This window comes from Aquila chrysaetos, chromosome 2, assembly GCF_900496995.4.
Source record: "Aquila chrysaetos chrysaetos chromosome 2, bAquChr1.4, whole genome shotgun sequence".
In the NCBI taxonomy this organism is placed as follows: domain Eukaryota; kingdom Metazoa; phylum Chordata; class Aves; order Accipitriformes; family Accipitridae; genus Aquila; species Aquila chrysaetos.
Window position 1 is genome coordinate 78,176,329 of NC_044005.1, and position 22,320 is coordinate 78,198,648.

The 22,320-nt window shown below is 38.7% G+C and overlaps 1 protein-coding gene across 6 annotated transcripts in view; it reads right to left on the minus strand.

Annotated features, from left to right (window-relative positions):
- FAM135A (family with sequence similarity 135 member A) overlaps nt 1-22,320 on the minus strand; it is a 115,796-nt gene that overhangs the window by 73,148 nt on the left and 20,328 nt on the right. For all 6 annotated transcript variants that reach the window (XM_041119687.1, XM_041119681.1, XM_030042941.2 and 3 more), the window contains 4 exons: nt 4,520-4,599; nt 1,175-1,314; nt 988-1,058; nt 502-675 (listed from right to left, as the gene is read on the minus strand). In XM_041119687.1, the coding sequence (XP_040975621.1) occupies nt 502-675; nt 988-1,058; nt 1,175-1,314; nt 4,520-4,599 (465 nt within the window). The remainder of the gene's footprint in view (nt 1-501; nt 676-987; nt 1,059-1,174; nt 1,315-4,519; nt 4,600-22,320) is intronic.

A 22,320-nucleotide genomic window follows, 5' to 3' on the forward strand; every position in this document is an offset into this window, starting at 1 on the left:
AAAGAAAATTAAATTCTCCAGTTCCATTTACTTCAGAAATTGCTAAGTGCATCATTTGCAGACATCATTGCCATTACAGTAGTAACTGAAAACTGTGAAGATAGCTAACAGAAGATGCCCTATTTGTTGTATTAATGGCACCTATTTCAGTCACTAACTAGAGTGAGCAGCAGATCTTCCTGATTAAGAAAATGTGTAAGTATTTATACATATAACTATAAATGTATAAATACAGACATTTATACACTCCTCCTCTTCTCTGGTCTTCGGTATTATTCTTCTACGCTATATGCTCTTATTTGTAACAAAAACAAACTCAAAATTTGTCCCAGGTAACTTTGAAACAAGAAGTTTCTCATCCCTCTGGGCCCTGAATTCCAATATCATCATAAAGAAAACTATATTGCCCATAGATTTAACTCCTTCCCAAGTATTCTATTTTTATAACATTTCCATTTGGACACTCAATAATTTATTTGTATTTTATTAACAAGAGATTACCTTATCAATGGCTGATGCAGAGCAACCAAAGAAGCATGGACTATAACTGATATGACAGAAAGGTGGAAGTAATCAAACATAACATTGACGTAATGATGAAGGCCCCGGTGTAAGTTAAAGTGCAACTTTAAAGTTCGGCTACTAATTGGCTGTAGTGTGCTCAGGTCATCGGGTCTAAAAAGAAATTAAAACAAAACAACATACAATTAGAACAATCATATTTAAAGTGCAAGGTAGCAATTTAGCATAGGTCTGTCTATACTTTGGAATGCAATGACATCTCCCCCAGGAAGAAGAAAAAAAAAAAAAAATCAAAATGAGACAAACCAGTTATGAAATCTTAACAGACTTCAGCACTGGATTTCTTTTTTACTCTCACATATGTCTAATATGATCACACTATGCCTATATATCATACAGATTTAATCAGTTTAAAGAGTTAACATATATCACTGCTTTAATAAAATCTTCTATATTTAAACTTACGAATAGTCTGTATCCGTGAAATGTAGATCTAATGTTAGCAGAAAATTCATTTCATTAAGAGACTCCTCAATCTAAAAAGAAATTGTAGAAGCATGAAATCTTTTCAGGTCCCTTGTTTATACTAATCCAAACTGTACACAACGAAGACTTAATTATCTGAATATAGTAAAGTTGAATGGCAGATTACCTTCCTCTCATCTAACAGCATTTTTATTTTGAAAATCATCACGTCATTCACAGAAACTTCCTCATTTTTGTAAAGAATCTGAAATGTTTTACTGCAAACTATATTGTCATGTATTGAAGCAGGAAAGGCAAGATCTGCACCTGAAAAGAGAAACAAGTATTAATATAGTTGCCCTAGAATTTGGAAACCCCAGAGCAGCTAATAAGTGGAACTATCATTCCTATCAGTTTCATGACCACTATTAAAACTGTAACACCAACAATGTCAGCAGTTCCCATTTCAGTCAGCAACTGAAGAAGTGCATTTTGTTTCAAAGAAATACTGTATCAATATTTTTAATGTAATTTGCTTTTAATGTAAGTTCTGGACTGAAGAATTTTTGCTTTGTTCCAAATTGCAGTAAGACATTCTAGGCATCAAAAATTCTAATAAAAATCCTGAAATCTGTCTTGTTTCATCCAGCATTCATGTTGATTTGCAAGGTTTAACCACACTGAGAGCTCTTAATTACCTACAGATGAGGCAAAGAGGTTAAATGACATATACCATTCCACTGAATTAATCAAGAACAAAGGTGGTTCCTTCTTTCCTTCCAGATCTTTGCATACTACTCTGGCCAGAGCAGTTCCAAGCGTATCACCTGAACCTTACATTTCTCATTCAATACGACACTTCTGCTTTCAGTCCAGACCCCGCTCATCAAAAAGAGTTCAGAAAAATGGGATAAATGGTTGGGGAATCCTTTGCCAAAAAGGTTAAAAGACTTGTAGAAGAAATGAGAAAGGGCATGGTTTAAAACAGTTTTTGAGGAAGTATTTCGCATAATAACAAGGGTTTACCACACAGGAAATACCATGACAGGCACTATCCTGTGAAACAACAGGAAGATGTTGGAATTTGGAAGAAGAGAAGTAACAGAAATACCAACACTTTCTTATCACTCCTCTACAAGCAGGCTCAATAACATTAACCTCTTCCAGAATACAAAGTCTTAGAAATTGTGTAAATGGGGGTGCAAAAGATTTTTTTTTTTTTAATTCTTTTGATTCTTCTTAATAGATTACTTCAAAGGAATCCACAAAAGAAAAGAAAAAAAAAAAAATCTGCAAAGTTTGCCCTTTACAGATTTGGGGTCTGCAGGCCTCTGATAGAAAATCACTGCACCTAACAAACATTCTCATTCTATAGTCTTCAGAACATCTTAGTTCATCTTCCCTTCAGAAACTAGAAACAAGTAAAAATACTGGGTTTTGCTGAAGTGCTTTCATACATATCATCAATTTAGGCGTCCTGGACAAAATGCTTACAAAGGCTGAATCATTAGAGTGTAATTCCCCTAAGTATAATGCCACTTTCAGCTTATATCCACCCGTGTCATCTGTTACAGGTGAAGGGCAGAGCGGGTACGGTTTCACATGACACGTAACCTGAAACAACTGCACAGCATCAGCAAAAGGGATCTCCCACTCCAGTGTGACACAAAAGAAGTAACGGAGACACGTGGCCGAGGTCCCACTTCCTATGCAGTGTCCAACTCTGAGTTACAGCCCTCGGTTCTGCTGACTTCAGCGTAACGTGAAACGGCACCCTCAGAAGTGAGAGGAGTCGGAGAGGAAAAGCTGACGCCAGGAACAGGCTGAGCCACGTCTACGTGGGAAGCGAGGTCTCACAAACGTGAAGTCAACAAGGCAGAACTACTGTTTTTTAAGTCAACTACGCACTGACTAGCCAAGACTATTTCTAGGCTTCTATCCACGCAAAAAGCCATCTCAACAACAGAGGGGAAAAAATAGTGTGGAATTAGTTTATTCTTGCATCGTAAAAACGGACACCTCGTTCCCAGCCTGCTTTTTTGGGGCTTTGTTTTGTTTCAGGTTTTTTTCCGAAAACTGGCCGTGAGTTTCTGATAACAGGAGGAATTCAGAACAGCCTTAAATCTGAAACAACCTCATACAGGCTAGAATTACATACGTTTTTCTTTTAACTTTCTAGAGCATGACTACATCTCCCTTCAAATTACAAGAATGCCAGGAGATCTTCACAAGGCTGGAGCTAAAGCAAGTGGCTTGCTGTATCACTTTTGTAATGACACTTGTTCTGGGTCCTGAGCACTTCTAGTGAACTACTAAAGGACGTGGGAAATAGAAATGGAAGAAAACTGGATTTAAATTACCACGGGACCTCAAATTGCAGTCTTAAATGTTTACATCCTTTATGCCTAGTAACAAAAGACAAAAAAGCTAACACGTATGTCACAATTTACTAACAAGATTGCAGCTTTCTGAAAAAATAACTGAAGACCATTCTAAAATATACCATGAAATGGAAAAACTTTTTTTTCAGCAATATTAAACATATCATTAAGTGACACTATCAAAAAAGTATGTTTTACTAAAGGATCAGTTTAGCAGAGCTGAATTCCCTAAACCACACTAAACTTTGCCTTTGAAGTGGAGTAATTTATTTATTTCACACAAATCCAAGAAATATTCAGGAAGCTTGACTAAGATTCAGTATCTACATTGTTGTTCTACTCAGAGTTACTTTTAAAATAGCCTCAAAAATTCAGGTTTCGGTAATCTCATATCACATTTTCTCAGACTGTAGTAGGTTTTTCTTCCTTGCAATTCCAAGAATTCCACCTGACATTTGAAAACTTAATTCATTTTTTGCTTTTCACATTTTTACAGCATGCTGAGGTATGGGCTTCACAGAATTAGGAGAGCACTAACAGGTTTCTGCAGGTTCAGTTTGCCTGGACAAAGAAACCAAAAGTGAGCGCTAGGTTAAAAACAGAAAAAAAGATGAGGGAGTGGGTAATTCTATTCAGGAGGTTAAATGAATTTTCAACATTACCATCAGAAAGCAAGAGAGCAAGTTTGAAAACAGCAAGACTGGATCCTTTCAAAGTTGTCTTTTTGGAAAAAAAATGGGCTTAGCAATCTGTGTAAGAGCCTGTATCTGAAGTCCTCCACTACTTTGAGGTATCTACTTAAATGAGATCTGCCCATGGTCATCTTAGCCTGAAACATGGAGAAGGCTGAGCAGATCAGTGGAAAAAACAGAAGACACTAATATAAAGGAATCACCATGTTTTGCTACCAGCAAAGGGAACTAACAGAGGAAAAACAGTAACACAAATTCTGTGATCAACTTTTAAGTCTCATTGCTAAGAACAAGCTAATTTTTCAGCAGGTCATCATGAAACAACTTATATTTTTATTGTGTTAATAACAAAATTAGAAACACTTTTATATTAGTTATAACAATATAAGACAAAAAGCACGCTCCTGTAATCAGCCAGGCAAGATAATGACCTCATTTACTAAAACTTTTTGCACTTACCAGTTGCATGTAACAAGCTAGCTTCTAATTTGTGTGGAATTCTTGGAGGGATTTTCATGGATGCACGAATCTGGTAAAAGCTAAAGCAAAAGACAGTGGTTTGCAACACATGCGTACATCTTATTTACCATATACAGATACATACAATGACAAAGGCAGGAATGGAGAGTGGGAAGGAGGAGCAGCGCAAGGAAGTCTACAAAGCTTAAAATGGTCTTATTTTGACTCTTCATCCTGTTGGGTTTTTTTCTTAATCATTAACTAGAGCGGCAGCCAAATGTGAATAAAAGAAGGAAGCTTCAACACAGAGCTAGTCGTTCCATGCCGCACAGTGTTGGGGCAAATATTTATGGAGATACACGGTAAACTACACTGGAGAACTGATACGCATGAAAAATCAGGATTGGCGCTACACTACAACCATCTCAGAAGGATCTACCATGTAGCACGTCTACAGGGCTGCTGTAGCCAGTTTTGTGGCTGAAGGAGCTATTTGTGAAACTGCAACATGCCTGCCCCCCCCCCCTCTCAATCCCCCCCCCCCAGGATCCCCAGAAAACACACTGCTTACCAGACACTCTCTACATTGCTTGTGGCCACCAGATATTAAAAAGTGCAAATTAAGGATCACGCTAGACAAAATATGACAGTACTTGCAGTGTTAAGACACAGTACTATTACCTTTATGCTATCAAAGGCAGGAACTGCAGGCTTAAAGCCTAAAATTAAAAAGGCAACACAAAAGTCTTTTGGGTCTCTGCCCCAATCTTTAAACAGTTTTTAATCTTATTCAGCTCCATACTGTTTCCAACTTTGATTTTCATCTATGAAAAATCCCTGATTGTCACCCATACTGATTTTATGGAAGTCTTTACATAACACAAGCACCTATAAATACACTTAGGTGACACATTCTATTCGTCTCATCCCATTTCAGTTCATTTATTTTTGTTTGAAGGGGTTAGCTTCAGCTCCTCAGTGAGCTGCTGTGACCTACCATACCCACCACACAACTCCACTAACACCAAAGAAAGAGAGGGAGCAAGAACATTCACAAGTAGAGAGTAGGAAGACAAAAACACCTTTTTAGGCAGCAGCATGGTCCTAAATGCCCTTACGAGTATGCAATTTACGCTTTGTATTCCACTCATGGTGTATACCCACTCATGGTCTTATGGTTCATTTTTATCACGCCCACTATCCAAATCCAAACTACTCTAATCTATTGTGTTGTTCTGATTTTGGCTTCTAACACTTCACCTAAAGCTGACCATCCAGGACTTCGCTAGCAACTGATGCAACCGTGTACTAGCCTAACAATCAACAAATAAAAAAAATTTTTAATTTGATCCTTCCACAAAATTAAAAAGTCAACTTTAGCCTGATCAAAACTATATATCAAAGGATGCTTTATAATAGAAGATACTTAACGAACCAGTGATACAGTGATATTGCTAGAGATAAGAGATGACAGCAAAATGACTCCTACCTTTTACAATTTGCATAAAACTTAACCTATTGCAAACTAATAATTACATATTTTGTTTTTAGAAACCCACAGGTCAAACATGATTCCATATACACTTAACTGATTCATAAACAGTAAATGAATTCATTTTGTACTGGATTAAAAAAAAACACACCAAAACATTAAGCTTTCACTGTCATCTTCTCCAAGAGTGTAAGGAATTGAGGAGATTAACACAGCCCTCTCAACATTAATCTAGGAGGATGCAATCTAGTACACTGATTACTCCTTTTCTCTGGGTCAGATGTGATTTCCATCATTCAAGTAGTTCCTCATTTCACCTATACTGAGGACACACGATCCACTATAATGTATAATAGCCTCAGCAAGGAGATACTTTCCACCAGCCCCAGTTTCACAGTGTCCTTTCTGGATCCACAGTAAGCATTTATCAAGAGCCTGACACCCTACCACTACAAGCTGCATCTTCCCATGATCCAAATGACCAGCCTGCCATGGCAGAGCATACTGCTTGTTACTTAAGGTATTAAGAAAAGAATGCAAAATCGTTGGTACGGTTTATACTAAGTATTATGTCTCAGTAGTTCAGAGGTATCATGCCAGATATTTTACTTCATCTCACCCTAACTTACCAAACTGGGTCGCTTTTTAAGACTTTAAAATATCCAAAATCTGCATAATTGTCAGTTCATGTTTAGAACCACATGACAGCTCTACAGAGCATAAATTTAACTAAGGCTTAACAACTTTACCGAATGTGGATAGATTAATGAATTAGGACTGTAACAAGGTAAAATGAAAGGCAAAGGCAAAAAAAAAAAAACCAAACCCTGAGCACTGAACAGAAAAAACATGCAACATGATATTCCTATTACTTAATGCAATAAGACTCGTTTGCCCTAAAGATGCTATTAAGTGACTGTTTACAATCTGGGCCTCAAAGAAAGCAATCAATAGAATTATTCGTGCTTAGAATGTAATTTGTGAAACCAAAAGGCTGTTAGAACATCCTTCCTTTTCCTATTATTACTTGCTAGCAATTAATCAAAAGCAGACTATTCTACCCTTTATCCAGTAAGCCCTTTACCTGCCCGATATATTTTAACTCGGGTAATGGGGAGATGAAGGTGTACTGTTCGCTAGTTTGAGACAGGTGGCTTGATCTTCAGCAGATTTATACTTTAAGCAGTTTATAACATAAAATGTTCACCTGTTCATCTGAATAATAAAATCCTGTAGAAGTTCAGCTCAGGGCAAATATGTAAACATTAATTCAAAATCTTGTGTCTAGATCTTTGAAACAATTATTTAACTGCATCAAGATATTTAAATAAGAAAAACAACCTCCTACACAGTATTTACCCAAATTATTCACTGTCACTCATCTTAAAACACTGTATATATTAAGGATCTATCTGCAAACGAAGAGCTATGATACTGAAACAGAGTACTTTATTCACAAAGGAATTACATTTGTAATACATAAAATAAGGAAATGCTTTCTGAAGTTAAGATACACATTCCTCCTTTGACAGCAAATTTTAAAATAAATGTCAAAAAAAAAAAACCAACCCCCCAAAAAAAAAAAAAAAACCATCGAGCCTCGTCACACTCTTCCCCCCATGTCCTGCCTTCCTCATCTTCCTTCCATCTCTGGTTCAACTCATTGATCAATTTATGTCGCAATGTGTCCTTTTCTATTTAAAAAAACAAAACAAAACCAGAACCAAGTCACTTTCAACTACTTCCCAGCTGTACCATAAACACTGTTTAGTTCTCTTATACACAATAACTGGCCCATTAACCTGATCTATTCTATTGTATCTGCTTGGGCCTCCACATAACAATTCAGTATCAAGGACTTGTCACTCGCCTATCACATTCAATTATCCCTAATATCCTTAAAATACTCCGTAAATAAGATCTGAATACAATGAACTCTCCATTATCTTATGTAATGAGAGAATGCAGGTATCCTGGGTAGTGGAAAATCCCAGACAATAACAATGCTACAGAACATGCCACCAATGGTACAGCAAATGTGCCCAAACAGATGAAGTAGCTTGGGTCTACCAACGCTTTCAAACCCCAGTCCAGCACGTTCCAAGGGGTGGCATGTGCAGACCTAATCAGGCATTTTATAAGCCTAGGCTACAATGGCAGCTAATGAAGTAAAGTCTTAACGTGAGTCACTGCAGTACGGGCAGTGCAGAGAACAGCTTTCAGACAACCAGCAGACTGACATTTGGATGAAGGTCTGACACCACACAATGAAAAGATTTTGAGTGAGTCTTTAGCACTATTTTGTCAACACAACGAGCAGGTTGCAACTGCCTGATGTTCGTGTTGCTGATGCAAGAGTGATTTGAAGTCCAATCTCCAAAGGGAGACTGAGTAAAGTGAGACTTGAAACAGCTTTAAGGATACTTATCTGGACAACCTGTTCCAATGCTTAAGCTGTGGAATCTCCACCCATGGAAGATTTCAAGACCTGAGGGGACAGAGGTCCAAGCAACATGGTTTGGATTGAGTGCTGACCCTGCTTTCAGGATGAGGGTGGATGATATGACATGTTACTATCCCTTCCACGCTGAATCAGTCTGTGATCCCAGAGGTTAAAGGAAACCTATAAAACAGGGTTCAGCAATTTACAACATGATGACCAAAAGCCAACACAGCAAGAAGTGCATATGGCTGGGAGCTGGTACACCAAACAAGTTGGAGACACATCTGTGAACAGAGCATATTCCAGCTCCTGGCTTTTCCAAGTCTAAACTCAGGAGGACATTCCTGTGTATACACAGGCAAGTTACTTCGCAACAGCTGATTTGCTTCCTTCTCTGAAAGGCAGCATCTTCCAGTTCCTATCAAATTTCCAATGTCATAGACTTGAGGAAAAAAAAAAAAGACAATCCACAACACTACCTCTGAAAATTTGCCAACCTCTCCTGCTCTAAATGCTTCCAGCATTTACCCTTACTTATCTTGGCCACAGACACAAGGTTGAGGACGAACACCAGATCTCTTGCTCTGGTCGCACTGCTTAAAAGCTTTGTCCTGCAACAGTTCCACATCCATCCCCCAAGAGGTACCTTTGCATTTGCTTCACAATGTGCGAGATAGCCTAAATAGTTGAGATGTTTACTGAGACAGCATACACAAGCAAAGCTGAAGTCACCAGTGGAAAGCTTATAAATATCCAGGAGATTTCTGCCAACCCTAGTCTATGCAGTCTTTCTTCAGTAAATAAATGTGTGTACTTGCTGATGTCCATTTATCTCATTTGATCCCCAATATAATCATGTGCAAATCCATAACCACGCTATTAAAAGGTTCAAGAATATCTGGAGCTTAGCGTCCTTACTACAGACCTTGTAGGAAAAGGTCTTCTGAAAAAGGTAGTTAGAATTACTGCTCTCCTGTAGGGAGAGGAGACCTCTACTGTCCGTCCTGTATGAAGGATTAAATCTTTTCCATCGAGCTGCCTTAAAATCTTGAAGATTCAAAATCTGACATGTGCCAGAAAATGCTTTCCCACACAGGAAAATTGACAGGTTCCTTTTTAAACTGGGATCATCATTTAGATGGTCATAAGTAAGTTTTTTCATCTCGTTTGTTGAAAAACATAATTTATAATCTGAGTAAGAAGTAGGTTTATCAATAACCGGAATGTATCTTGCTACCAACAAAAAAGGAAATGTAGGAAGTAGTGGTTATTTGAATTTTTAATGCTCTCACATAGAACCACAGATAGTAATGTGTGTAAATGCAGTCATAAAGGATAACCATTATTAAAAAAAAAATAAATCTCATGTATTAAAAAAGCATATGTGCTTTTATAGATAGCTGCATGAGCATTTACTTGAAAAACCACTTACTTTGCCAGCTTAAGTACATTCCAAGGGAAATGTACGCCCTGAAAAAGCTTCATAATATAATTCATCGTTGAGGTGAAACTTTTTGCAGTTCCTCTCGCCAGGCAGAGGAAAGGTAGAAGCGCACACAGCAGTCTGACCTTTCCTCTTCCCTGAATCCCACTGCACTCACTGCACACTTAAAATATGCTCTAGTCCCATTAACAAGAGCAAGCGTTGAACATGGTGGACTGCAAAAGTCACAGGCACCTTGGGGCACCTGCAGGGTGGCTTCTAAATTTATCAGGTCACCAAATGAATGAACAGCTGTGACCCTGCATAGGCAAAACCCCAGGAGAGCTCTTGGGATCTACTGAATGCAAGGCCCCATTGAAAACACACCTTCTGCTGCAGACCACCAGTAAGACTTCTCTCTTCCTTTTTCCAAGGTGAGCAGCGGCCCATGCAAGCATGCTTCATTTGGCGCACGGGGAAACAGAGCTGGGGATGCAGCACTGCTTTGTAAATACGGAATGTGGCACTGAAATGAGGAACCGCGAGAAAAACAGACAGAGGCGCGAGTCTCTTGAGGAAGAGGCAGCTCTGGAGGCAGCAGTGCCATTGTAAAGGCTGCGTCAGACTGATCCTGGCAGAGCTGTGTCTTCTACAGATCTTTGACAGATCACACCTCTTCCCACAGAAGCAAACATGTACTAACAGAAACTCCTGCTGCGGTGAGAGGTTGAGTCAGCAAAATATTGAAAGTATCCAATGAGAGAGAATGTTCTTTTATTTCTGTGCAACATCCCTCTCTCCTACAAGCTAAGCCCCTTGCTACTGCAGAGACCCTACATTACTAATTCTTTCGCGGATTTATAAAAATCCATCTTAAAAGCAGTAAAGACATTCAGCATTTCACACAACCAGTCACAAGGCTGTACCAACAAATGCCAGCATCCATGCACTTTTCAAGGCAATCTGAGTATCATTCTGATGTTTCAAGCATTTCAAATGATCGTGGAACACAAATACTCTATTTTAAACATTACCACAAATTTGTCAGAATTTTTTTGTAACCTCATAAGTATTCTGCAAAAAGGCAATCCAGGCAAAGGCACACAAATAAGGGGCAAAGAGGAAAATCAGAAATGGAGTAAAATAAGGTGTAAGGGAACAGAAATAAGAGAATATAAGAAGACACAGAATAAAGCACAGACAAGGAAATGCTGATTCTCGAAGCGACAAATGTAAAGAGAGAAGAGAATTGGTTAGACTTGTTCCTTAATTTTCCCCACCAGGAGAAATGCAGAGTCATCTATAAAAATTTAATCCTACCAAACCCAGCTGGAGCCCACAGACTACCAAATGGCCACCAAACTAGTTACAGGGCTTATCTAGACAAGGAATTATTTAGCACAGGTATAGAACACACGAAAAGATTCTTATCTTGCAATCACTTTGTAATAAGTACTTCTAATATGGACCAATGTGAGATTACACTCGGCTATAATTGTGGGGTTTATCTCATTTAACAAATTCTAATTCAGATACTCGAGCAGCAGGAAAATTATCATGCCCAAAAGACTTTGTTTAAAATCTTCTATCACTCCCTTCTATGAAAAATGCAGGTATTTCCCAGCTGGCTAACATATTTTTATTAAGATAAATAAAACAATGGGCAAACTTAGAGGAAATAGATAAAAGGTTCCCATTTATTTGAAAGCAAGTTTTCTTGAAAGTGAATTACTTCTGAAAAGTACCTCACATGTCTATGGCACACATTACTTCTGACAATTAAAGATATATATAACCAAAAGAGTTATTAGACCAAAAGTTTGATGGGAATTATTTGGGAGACTAATACCTCAAATAAGTCACTGCAGCTTGTTATGAAACAGGATTAAGTACATATGGCAGGAGAGAGGGGAAAGTAAATGCAGCTGGGGATTTTGCCTTATTATTACAAAAGCCTTTTCTCCATGTTCTTACCACAGGCACACTCAGGCAGAACTCCTGCAGTGGTTATGAACATTTATTTAAAAACTTGAAAGGGGAATACTCTCAAATAAGTATTGCTTTTTTTAAAGAGCCATATAAACATACAATACTAGATTAGCTCTTACTTTATCTTAACTTATATTAGTCTATGTTTATAGTTTTAGCTTCTCTTTTATTTCCTGTTATTACTGAAGGGAACAAGAAAGAAATCATACTAAATTACCTTGCATCTTTAAATGATAACAGCTCCGTGAAATTCATCTTCAGGGTTAATGATTTCCCATATTCTCTTAAATGACAACTTTTAAGCTCTATTTATTTAGCTTGAAAGTATTTTTCATTTGACTTTTCGATTCAGCACACTAGCCTCACAAATGACATATCACAAGTGTTTAACCACTGAGTGGCTTGAACATTTTGGTTTTCTGGGGACAAAGGTATGGGACATCAGGTTTTCCTGGTAACCAGGGTCACAATTTTTCAAAGTCCCACCCCTTGCAAACAGGCAGCAGTTTATACTCAGACACATCATAACATTTTAACTTTGAAATCAAGGTTTAGCAAACACAACAGATGGGAGACCAGAAGACAAGTCTGACAACTCATTTTCTGGCATTTACTGGTCTTTCCAATTTTTTAAGTTTTGCAGCTGTGCAATTCTGTTCCTCTCATCTGTCAGTAATCATGTATACAAGCCTTACAATTCACTTTACAGCTTATTTTAATGAAAGGCGATCTCTGCTTTAAGAGCAAATACATCCTACACTTAACCAGAGATGGAAATTCAGGTAGGACAAAGAAAACTGTTGCAAAAAATCATGACAAAAAAGCCCATGTGAACTGTTGTGTCTTATGCAAGATACATCAAATAAAGGTCATCACTCTTATCCCTCAACAACATCTTCATCTTCTCCCCTGTAGAAAGCTACGTCATTCAAGGAAGTAACATTAGCTCCTCTAGTTCAATTTTTTAAATTGAATCACTATAGTTTCAAATATAACATACTGCTCTGAGATGTTATTAGGACACCAAGAAAGAAAAATAGTCTTTCAGAATCAGAAGCATCTATCTTTTTTCCTTCAAGCAAGACGCAGTTTCATGATTCATTTAAGTCAGCTTAAGACAGTGCTGCCACCAGTAGGAGCAATTTGCAGTCCAAAACCCCTTTTATGTGTTTTTGCCCCTCCTCAAACAAGTTTTGACGTTCCAGCAACTGTACAGTAAATCAGATCAACACGCTCATCCACCTGGAAAGGGAGAAAAAGAATCCAGTAGGGGCTATTAGAAAAGGCAGGACCACACAGCCAGGGAAGAAACCGGGACCATTCCCTTCAGTGACATGACACGGGCTTAGGTCAGGTTGAGCTACTGTTGGGACTCCATGTTCAGAAATAATTTGAAATTGTACTGCCACTTCCTGTAAATTATTTTTTTCCTCAACTTCAAGCGTTTCAACTCTAAAAAGACTGGGAGAAGCAGATCTGCTCACTGTATACTGTATTTATGCATTCACTAGTAACATAATTCTTAAGGAATAATCTCAGAAAATATTATGAGAATAATGTTACAAGCATGCTATGAAAAGTTAGCAGCAGAAGTCAAGACCTGTTTCTCTAAATTCCAAAATTAACATTCTTATTAAGATGAACCTAAAAGCTCATAAATGTCAAAGAGTAAGGTGAGCATTCAAGATTTGAAAGCAAGAGACTCGCAAACACTCCACTTCTTACCCCTTCATGAAAAGGAAAAAGTTGGTGTTCTTGAATAGACAGTAGAGCCACCTCCTACACCAAAAATATCTTCGATCTCCGAATACCTACCCCATCTAGTACACGGCAGCAAATATATCCTTAGAATAACAAAGTTAAAACTCTGAACTCTTTTGAGTTAACCTTCTAACGCCAGTTTAAATAAACTAAACAAATTACATGGGCACAAACAGACTAAGTAGCCAAACCCCTTTTTCTCCTACCAGGTTGCACAAGCTGGATACCCCAAAGACACGCAGTGCCCACTGAACCTGCTCAACAAGTCTAAAAAATGAAACAAGCAAACAAAACAACATAATTATTTTTCTAAAGTCTACAGTTTGTCAAAGGCTTTTAGTTTGAGAAAACTGTAGTGAGCATTGCAGAAAACTTGGTATGCAAAATAGTTTGAAATAAGTTGTATGTAGGAATGTATTCAGGAAAGGTAGGAAACAAACTGCTGAAGGTTAGGCATGCAAAAATACTACAAGATGAAAATTGAGAAGGGCAGAACAGTATGATGGGGAAAAGGGAAAAAGTCCATAGAAGAAGCACTATCACAGTAGTAGGATTGAAGTGCAGAGATGATCATCAAGGCGATGGTACGATTTACTGTATACGTACACTGAGGAGCCTCAATCTTTCCACGGGGATAGGTATCTGAAACCTTGTGCTCCCCTTATGAGGCTGACCTCCCACCACTGCTCCCTCTAAGCTGGGATCTGTAAAACCCACTGAAGAAGAATCCAAGTTCTCCTTGGGGAGTTGGAAGCTGAGGGGTCTCTGCTGCTCTGGATGCCTGCAGACTCACCTTTCTATCATCTCCTCCTTCCTCCTTTCAGAGCTGACCTACAGAAAGGGATCTGGCATTCTGGGGGTGATTATGGCCCTTTCCCCAGCAAATATCAGGGGTGGGTCGCTCCGCCTTCTGCAGTTGTCCCAGTCCTTCTCTTTGCAACTCATGCAAGCTGGCATCTGGGAAATCCCGCCCCTCCTCATAATAAAGAAATACCAAGAATAATGTCTTGAAAATGAGACTATACTTTTACAATATAAGGATTTTTGGAAAAAAATCAAGTTTAAGGAGTTCTGTTTTCCCCTCTTCCTCTGCACTGTCCTCCCAGGCACTCACTCTTGCCCCTCTGCTGCAATACATTGCCACCTTTCTCAATTACACCAATGCACGACTTGCAGAGCAATTCTGCAAATTGGACCGATTCAGCAGCTCAACTTACAGCAAGCCGCTACAGCGGCTCAGCCAGCACAACCGATAGAGCAGTGCACTGCAGCGGCACGAAGCAGCCAGCAGCAACGAAGGCGGAAACTCTGCAAACTGGCATTGCCAGGCAAGCTCTGTATCTCTACATGAGAGCCTAGGGAAATTAGAATTGACATACCTGACGTCTGTCATAACTCTGTATCCTACGGGCAGGGATGCCAACCGAGATGAAGGCAGAAGTTCAAACAGAGGTTTTGTTTCAAAACATACTAATCTCTGGGCTGCTCTCACTCAGCAGATCATACTGACATAATGGCCTCTCCTGTTCACGAGATGTCTTCCTAACACAGGAGTCGGAACTTTTACAGACATTTCTCTCAGGACGCAGTCCCGCATTACAGTTAAACCAACCCAAAAGCTAGTTGGTAACAGAAGTAGGGATCCCATTCCTCCTGTGTATTTCATATTCTTCCTGCACCAGCACTGACAGAATATCTGATCCTGATGTGGGCCGGGGAGATAAAACTGGCAAAACCAGAATCATATTCTGTGCTTTTTTTATTTTTCTGCTGGCTTATCGTCTTGAGCTGACCAACCGTAAGGTAGAAGAGCATTACTGGAGGCACACAGGAAGCACGAGAAGCAGGACCACCTTGTTCAGGCAGCTGCTATCCAACAGATCTCCCTACCTGTAACATCTACACCGTTGGCCCAGCGTTCCTGCCAGCCTAACCCCGCTCTCCGACTACACTGCTGCCAAAAGCAAGCCTGTCTTACTGACCACAGAACTGCACGACTGCAAGAGCAAACAAAACATGAGAAGACCATGCATGTCACACCTTTTGGCAGATACAGGCAGTTGTACTGGCTCAAGCCAATTACAAATCCACAGATGAGAACGCTGTTTCACAACAGGTGAAACATGGTGAAACATGGTTCATGGTGCTAACGGTGGGCCATAAAATTTCCAAAAGTACTACATGGGTCTAAGAGCTAAAATCTGAACAAAATTTCAGGTGATTTGGAATTTGTACCCAATATCTGAGAAGTCTAGAATATGCAATGAGTACCCATCAACATTTGACAAAATTTAAGGTTATTTTTTGAACCAATATGGGGGGGATGCAGGAAAAAAAACCCAAACCACCTAAGTTTTTGTAAAACATACCTCCAGGACAACTACAATTACCAACTGTTAGCTATACATCTATGAATAATGATTGAAGAAATAAGCACCTGTACCATCATCTTTACACATCAGAATACATACCTAAAACAGGTAGCTTCAGGATCTGATTTAGTTTCTTAAGGTGGAGGCTAGTCTTCTAGAAATTAACATGGCAGGGAGGGGTGGGAATTCTCTAGGCTTCAGAGTAGAAGCCCAATTTACAAGGGCTCTAGGTGACCCCTAGATAAGCTTCCCTGTGTGGCTAAAAGTCTCCTAATACAGACATTGTACTCGGATATCTGCAGACAAGCAGTACAACCTCCCCATGTCTTCAGTTCCACTCACATAGCTATGGCAGAGTATACTTCAAAAGCCTTAATTTATCAGCTAACTGAAAGGAAGCAGTGCTTAATTTTCCACTTATTTTTCCAACTCCTATTCTCAACAAATACAAGGCTTTTTATTTTAGAAGACAAGATTCTGAAGTACCATCATATGGTACTTCAAATTGTTATTGCTCTTTGGGACCAGACCATGTCACTGGTCTCTCAGACATCCTGCATAAGAAGGGCTAATGGGATATTTGTTTGATACTAACTTTTAACTTCTGAAGCAATGCCAACTTAAAATATGGCTTCCCCACTGCTCATTCCCAGTCTTACACACTCTTGCCTCGAAGCAAGCAGGACCTGTGTGTGTGCATCCAGTTTCTGATTCCAGTTCAACAGTGATCCACTTTTAAAAAATAAAAATAAAACCAAAAGAAAAGTATTTGCATTATTTTTCCTAGACAGACTACTCCCTTGAGTTTACAGCCCAGCCCTCCAAATCTTAAACCTGTATTACTGCTATTTGTACGATTGTAAAACCATAAGCTGAAGAACAGAACTCATCTTGCAACTGTTAAGACAAATTTGACAGCTTTCTTCTCCCTTCGTAAAGACTGTATTACGTACAGATCACAGTACAATACCTCAGAAGATAAGCTACATGTCAGGAGGCAATTCACACCACTTATCTCCAGAAAGCTATGTCATACAGAAACGTAGTTTGAAAGTAAAAGCATGACTGGGCAGTATGAATTAAAAAGAAAACCAAACAGGTGAGCCTGAATGTTCCTAGTCCATTAAGAGTTTGTTATTTGATAATATGCTAACAACACAAAACATTAGCAGAGGCTACTTCTTTATTTAAGGACAAAACCTTTTCATTCCTGATGTAGCCAGGAGAAAGAAAAGCGATCCTACTAAAAGGGTACTCTTCAAATTTTAATTTCCTGTTAACAAATTATAAAACTAATGTAGACAACTCACTGGATCCAGAAAAAAATACAACTTTTCATATAGTGCATTATTTCTCATGAAATTACTGTGCAAACATATTAAGATTCATTAAAATTCATACTCTGATTGAGCGTATTTTCTTTTACGCTACATTATGCAACCACACATGGAAGCATAAAATGTCAATGCTGCTCAGACATTATCAGTAAGTATCTGCACATGGAAAAAACATAAATATATGGAACAGAAGAATACCATAAGACTAAATTTCCAGTAGTCTCTGAAGCTTAAATTCCTTTTACTTCCAGCGGGACTTAGGTTCACAAGCAACTTAGTGCTACTGAAATATTACCAATAACCTAATTTCAGATATCGTACGCCTCCAAAAATGTGTTTTATGTTAGAATCTGCTGAAGTCTCTTATGTGGAAGGTATTTAATATTCTTCTTCCATCTGTTAACCAGTATTTATAAAGCAAAAACACTTTAAAAAGTGTGGTAGACTTACATTACTAATGCAAACTCTTCATGTGCTTTTGCAAGAATCTTTTAACCCAAAACAAAGTCAAATAACAGATTAAACTAGACACACTGAGCACGAATGTAAACCTGCAGCTATAATAAAGAGCTACTGTCAATACTTTATTTTACTTGCCCCATTCATAGTCTACTTGAATTAACAACAAATTCACACTTAGCTGAAATAACCATCACCAAGTTCTGTTTCTAAAACCCACAATGAAACAGCAGATATTCTACTTCATAAACTGCTACAAAAAATAAAGACAAAACACATACATAGAGACATTAATATTGAAAATTGTCTAAATCCAGCTTTGGCCGGTTGTGTACATGTATATTACTGACAAAAGAACGAATGATTAGTGACAAAGAAAGAATTTAACATTGGGATTATACGAATGCAGAGAGAGAGGGAAAATGTAGACTAAAGCTGTTTTCAAAGCAGATCTTGCAGCAATGTGTACGCAATGCTAAATTACAAATCATCAGCTAAGTTTCTTTAGCTCATTGGGTTTGCCATTTCACAGGTGAAAAAGCAACACACAGCTCCAGAGAAATTAAGACCTCATCTTCTCACAATTGAGGGTTACCAGGAAACTTCTCTTGGTACCCACAAGAAAGGTGCAACTATTCCAAGTTAGACATCACGATTCATCATCGGGTGGTGGAACACTGCAATTTAAACCGAGCACTACAAAGTACTGTGGCACTTTCAATAACCAGTTGTTTGAATTCAGAAATGCTCAGTATATTTACATCTCTGTTTAGGATGCTGACACACACAAAACACGCATGTAAATGTGGAGGGTAAGCATCCACAGTCTACAACAGAAAAATGAGTAAGAGACAACTTGCTCTTACAGTAACATCTTTGAAGAACAGCATTGTAAATAACATAATCATCAGGAGGCAGTGGCAGGAGGTTGAGTAGGAAGTGTTGTAAGTATCCCAAACTTCTGTTACAAACAGTGCTAAAATTGCCACTGGTGTCCCCCAACCTCCTACCCACACAAACTTTTTAACATCAGGAAAATACAGGTCAAAATTACATTACCAGGACATCATATATTCTAACTGTCCATCTAGAGCTGATAACATCACCACTACAAAAAACAAGCATGCAATGCTCTTAAGTGCATATGAAGATGTTTCAAGAGAACATTGTCATCTGTTCTACGTCCGAAACTGATTTTCATTTCAGTTCCCTGGAACAAGCTTGTTGACAAAGTATTAAAAGGTTATTCTTATTAATGATTATTATAAGTAGGTAGTATAGGCCTTTCAGTAATAAACTAATAAATTAACTAGCTGTCTGTTGTGCAAACAGAGAAGAGTCCTTATGCTAAAGGACTTACAGAAATAAGAGACAACATGTGAATGGAAATATAAATAGGGAAGCACAGTAACACAGACACAGTATTTGTCAGTGTGGCAGAAAATTATTTCAGGAAACAGCTTGTGTCCAAAGATACTGGCCAAACAGAAAAAAAAACCAAAAAACTTTTCCCCATCTCCAGCACAGAAAGTAATATTAAACTGATCATACGTGTCCAGAAATCCCAGACTCTGGTCTCATCACAGAGAAACCCTGTATCTCTAATAGTTCTCAAGCGTATGTGACTATTTTTGCAAAAAATACAAACATATTGAGTATCTATTTTGCAGATTTTTCAAAGAGGAAAATCAGTATGGAGAGACGAGTATCCTGCTTTGAAAATTGATTAACTGGGAAATACAGCCTGACAGTACTGCTAAGCTGCTGGTAGGAGTCAGGCAGTAAAACACAGGAAGGATGGAGACCTTGCTTTTCCAAACTATGACTGCTGCTACACTCTGGCTATTACAGCTCAGGATGCAATTGGCCTTCTGCCACAACACCCTGCTGGTTCATGGTTAACCCGTTGTCTGCCAGGACCCCCAGGTGTTTGGTTTTTTTTCAAAGGTGCTTTCTAGCCAGCTGATACCCAGCCTGCACTGACATATAGGGTTATTCAACCCCATCTGGAGGACTTTGCATTTGCCCTTAACTTGATGAGATTCCTATGAGCTCATTTCTCCAGTTTGGCTAGATCCCTCCAAAGCGCAGCTCTGTTCTCCAGGGTATCTAACCATTCCCTGCAATCTGTTATCATTCAAAAACTTGCTGAAAAGGCACTCTGTCTAGGTTGTTAATCAAAACACTAAACTGATGACTCAGCATCTATCCATCAGGGATGCCATCAGTCATCACCTGCAAGTTGGACTTTGCACCACTGACAACTCTTTGAGCCCAATCATCCAACCAGTTTTCCTCTCAACTCATTCTCCACTTCTGCAGTCCACATCTCACTCAAGCTATGTTACGTTTCCCTTTGTATTTATAAAAGGTCAGCACTATGGAGCCCAAATTTAACTGCAGCTTTTATGAGCTAAGATGACAAAATAGCCTGAAGCCTCGCTATCTCAGACCATCATTCTCACAGGTCCCAAACAACTGCATTTCTTTTATTCATTTTGTCACACAATACTCACATATCAATCACTGTTTGGGAAAAAATTCCCATCCCACTAGTTCAAAAAGGAGAATTATGTGAAGCCTTATCTGAATGTAACAACAGATTAAAATAAACCAACAGAGCTACCTGGAACAAGTTGGGTTTTAAGGAAGTGCCATAGAGTTGTAAGAAAATGTAATGAAATAGCTGTATTAGATAAGGATACTACTTAACTATACCACATACTTCTGCAACTTACAGCTACAGTGCAACTTTCAGAAGAAGCTAACCACCAGACTCACCACAGACATAGGAACAATCTTTCTTGAACTAGATGAGAAGCAGGGAGCCACACATACAGACAAGTCTCATGTATTAGAGTGAAGTGTCTGCTCTGTGTATTTCTCCTCCACTTAGAATAACAACAGTTATCTAAAAGTAAAGAAAATAGTCTGCTTTAAAGGGTCAGTTAGGAGAATAACATGGTTATAACAGTGAGTCCGTTAGAGGACCCTTCAGGTAAATTTGACCTTGAGTGAAATACTATGAGAAATTTTGGCTGAGTCCACACTACTGATTGGTTTAGATCAGCAGAGTCATTTTGAGGCACTTTCCCCAATGATCCCGGCTTGCTGCATGCTGGTCCATTTCACTGAGAGCTTTCCGTGTATATAACCTAGATGTCTCCTGGAGAAAGCCAAACTACAGGCTCTGACCTACATGTCACAAAATGCACTTCAACCCCCAGGGGACAAAAAGGTCTGAACCAATTACTGGTATGAACAACTTCAAAATACACTCATGATGCAAAACATCTGGTCCAGAGGACGAGATTAAATCTAGTCTGAAGTAACCCTGGAACCACATAGATATAGGGATGTCAACACTGCTTCTAGTAATTCATTCCTAAAGTACCAAATTAATTGTTAATGTAAACACATTCATAAGTGCTTCTGGCAATCGTGTCACTACAGATACAAACCCAAGATGCCATAGCTGGCAGATTTCTTCAGATAGTTATAAAACCATGAAGAGATAATAATGGTTTTGATTGGCTATTGGGATATGTGGACTCTACAGAAAGGGAGGGGGGGGGTAGAGGGAATGTGCCACAAATTCAAATGATGAAACTGACTTAGTTCATATTTAATGAAAGAGACAAAAGACTGACATCTAAAAATACATCAGGGTGAACACTCAGACTGATAAGAGTAATTCAAAGCATAGGACAAAGCTGTTAAGAAAAACAACTAAAACCTGAACAGAAGGAAATTTAGGCTGGAAATTATGCTGTCTCCAATAATCAGAAGAGTGAGAATCTGGACTCACTCTCCAGCCAAACAGTTTGGATAAAAATCTGCAAAGTTTTAAGAAGGAGCTTGATCAGCTTGATGTGGTTACTTGCAGTAGCCGACATTTTATTTTAAACAATTCAGAAGGTCATTATGCTTCTAACACCATGAGACAGGCATGCTAAGTTGGGTAGGCTTGAATGCACACAATCCTAAACAAACCCAGAATACAATCAATTCTACACCTGACTTTCGGTGAGAGAAACCATGCTAAACACAGTGGTAGCTCAAAAATAGGAGGCTAACAATGAAACTAAAGATTTCCTGTTCTGCTGATTCAATCCATCACCCAAGAGCTCCTCCAGCAATGTAAATATTACATCCTGTCTCCAATATATACAAAGACAGTTCCCTAGAAAAATACTAGAACTTACCCAAGTTGACAGAAATTATTTCCATAGTCACATTACACATTCTTTCAAATTATTCTGGAAGCTCCCTCTCCTTCCCAACATTGTTTTCTAAGGGAACATGTCCAGAGTTAAAGGTTCAGCTTGAAACCAGAGAGGTAGTATCTGCTCATGTCACTTTCCACATTATGTCAGCTTTCCACCTCTCTGAACTTGCCCTGTGAATTCACTGCTTTTTAAACAGTAAGCTAAAAAGAAACATGCCAAGTAGAGCACTGCTAATTATACTGCTGTGCTTTGCTTTTCAACTGCCTTTCTGAGGACTTGTTTGAATTGTAAGGTTA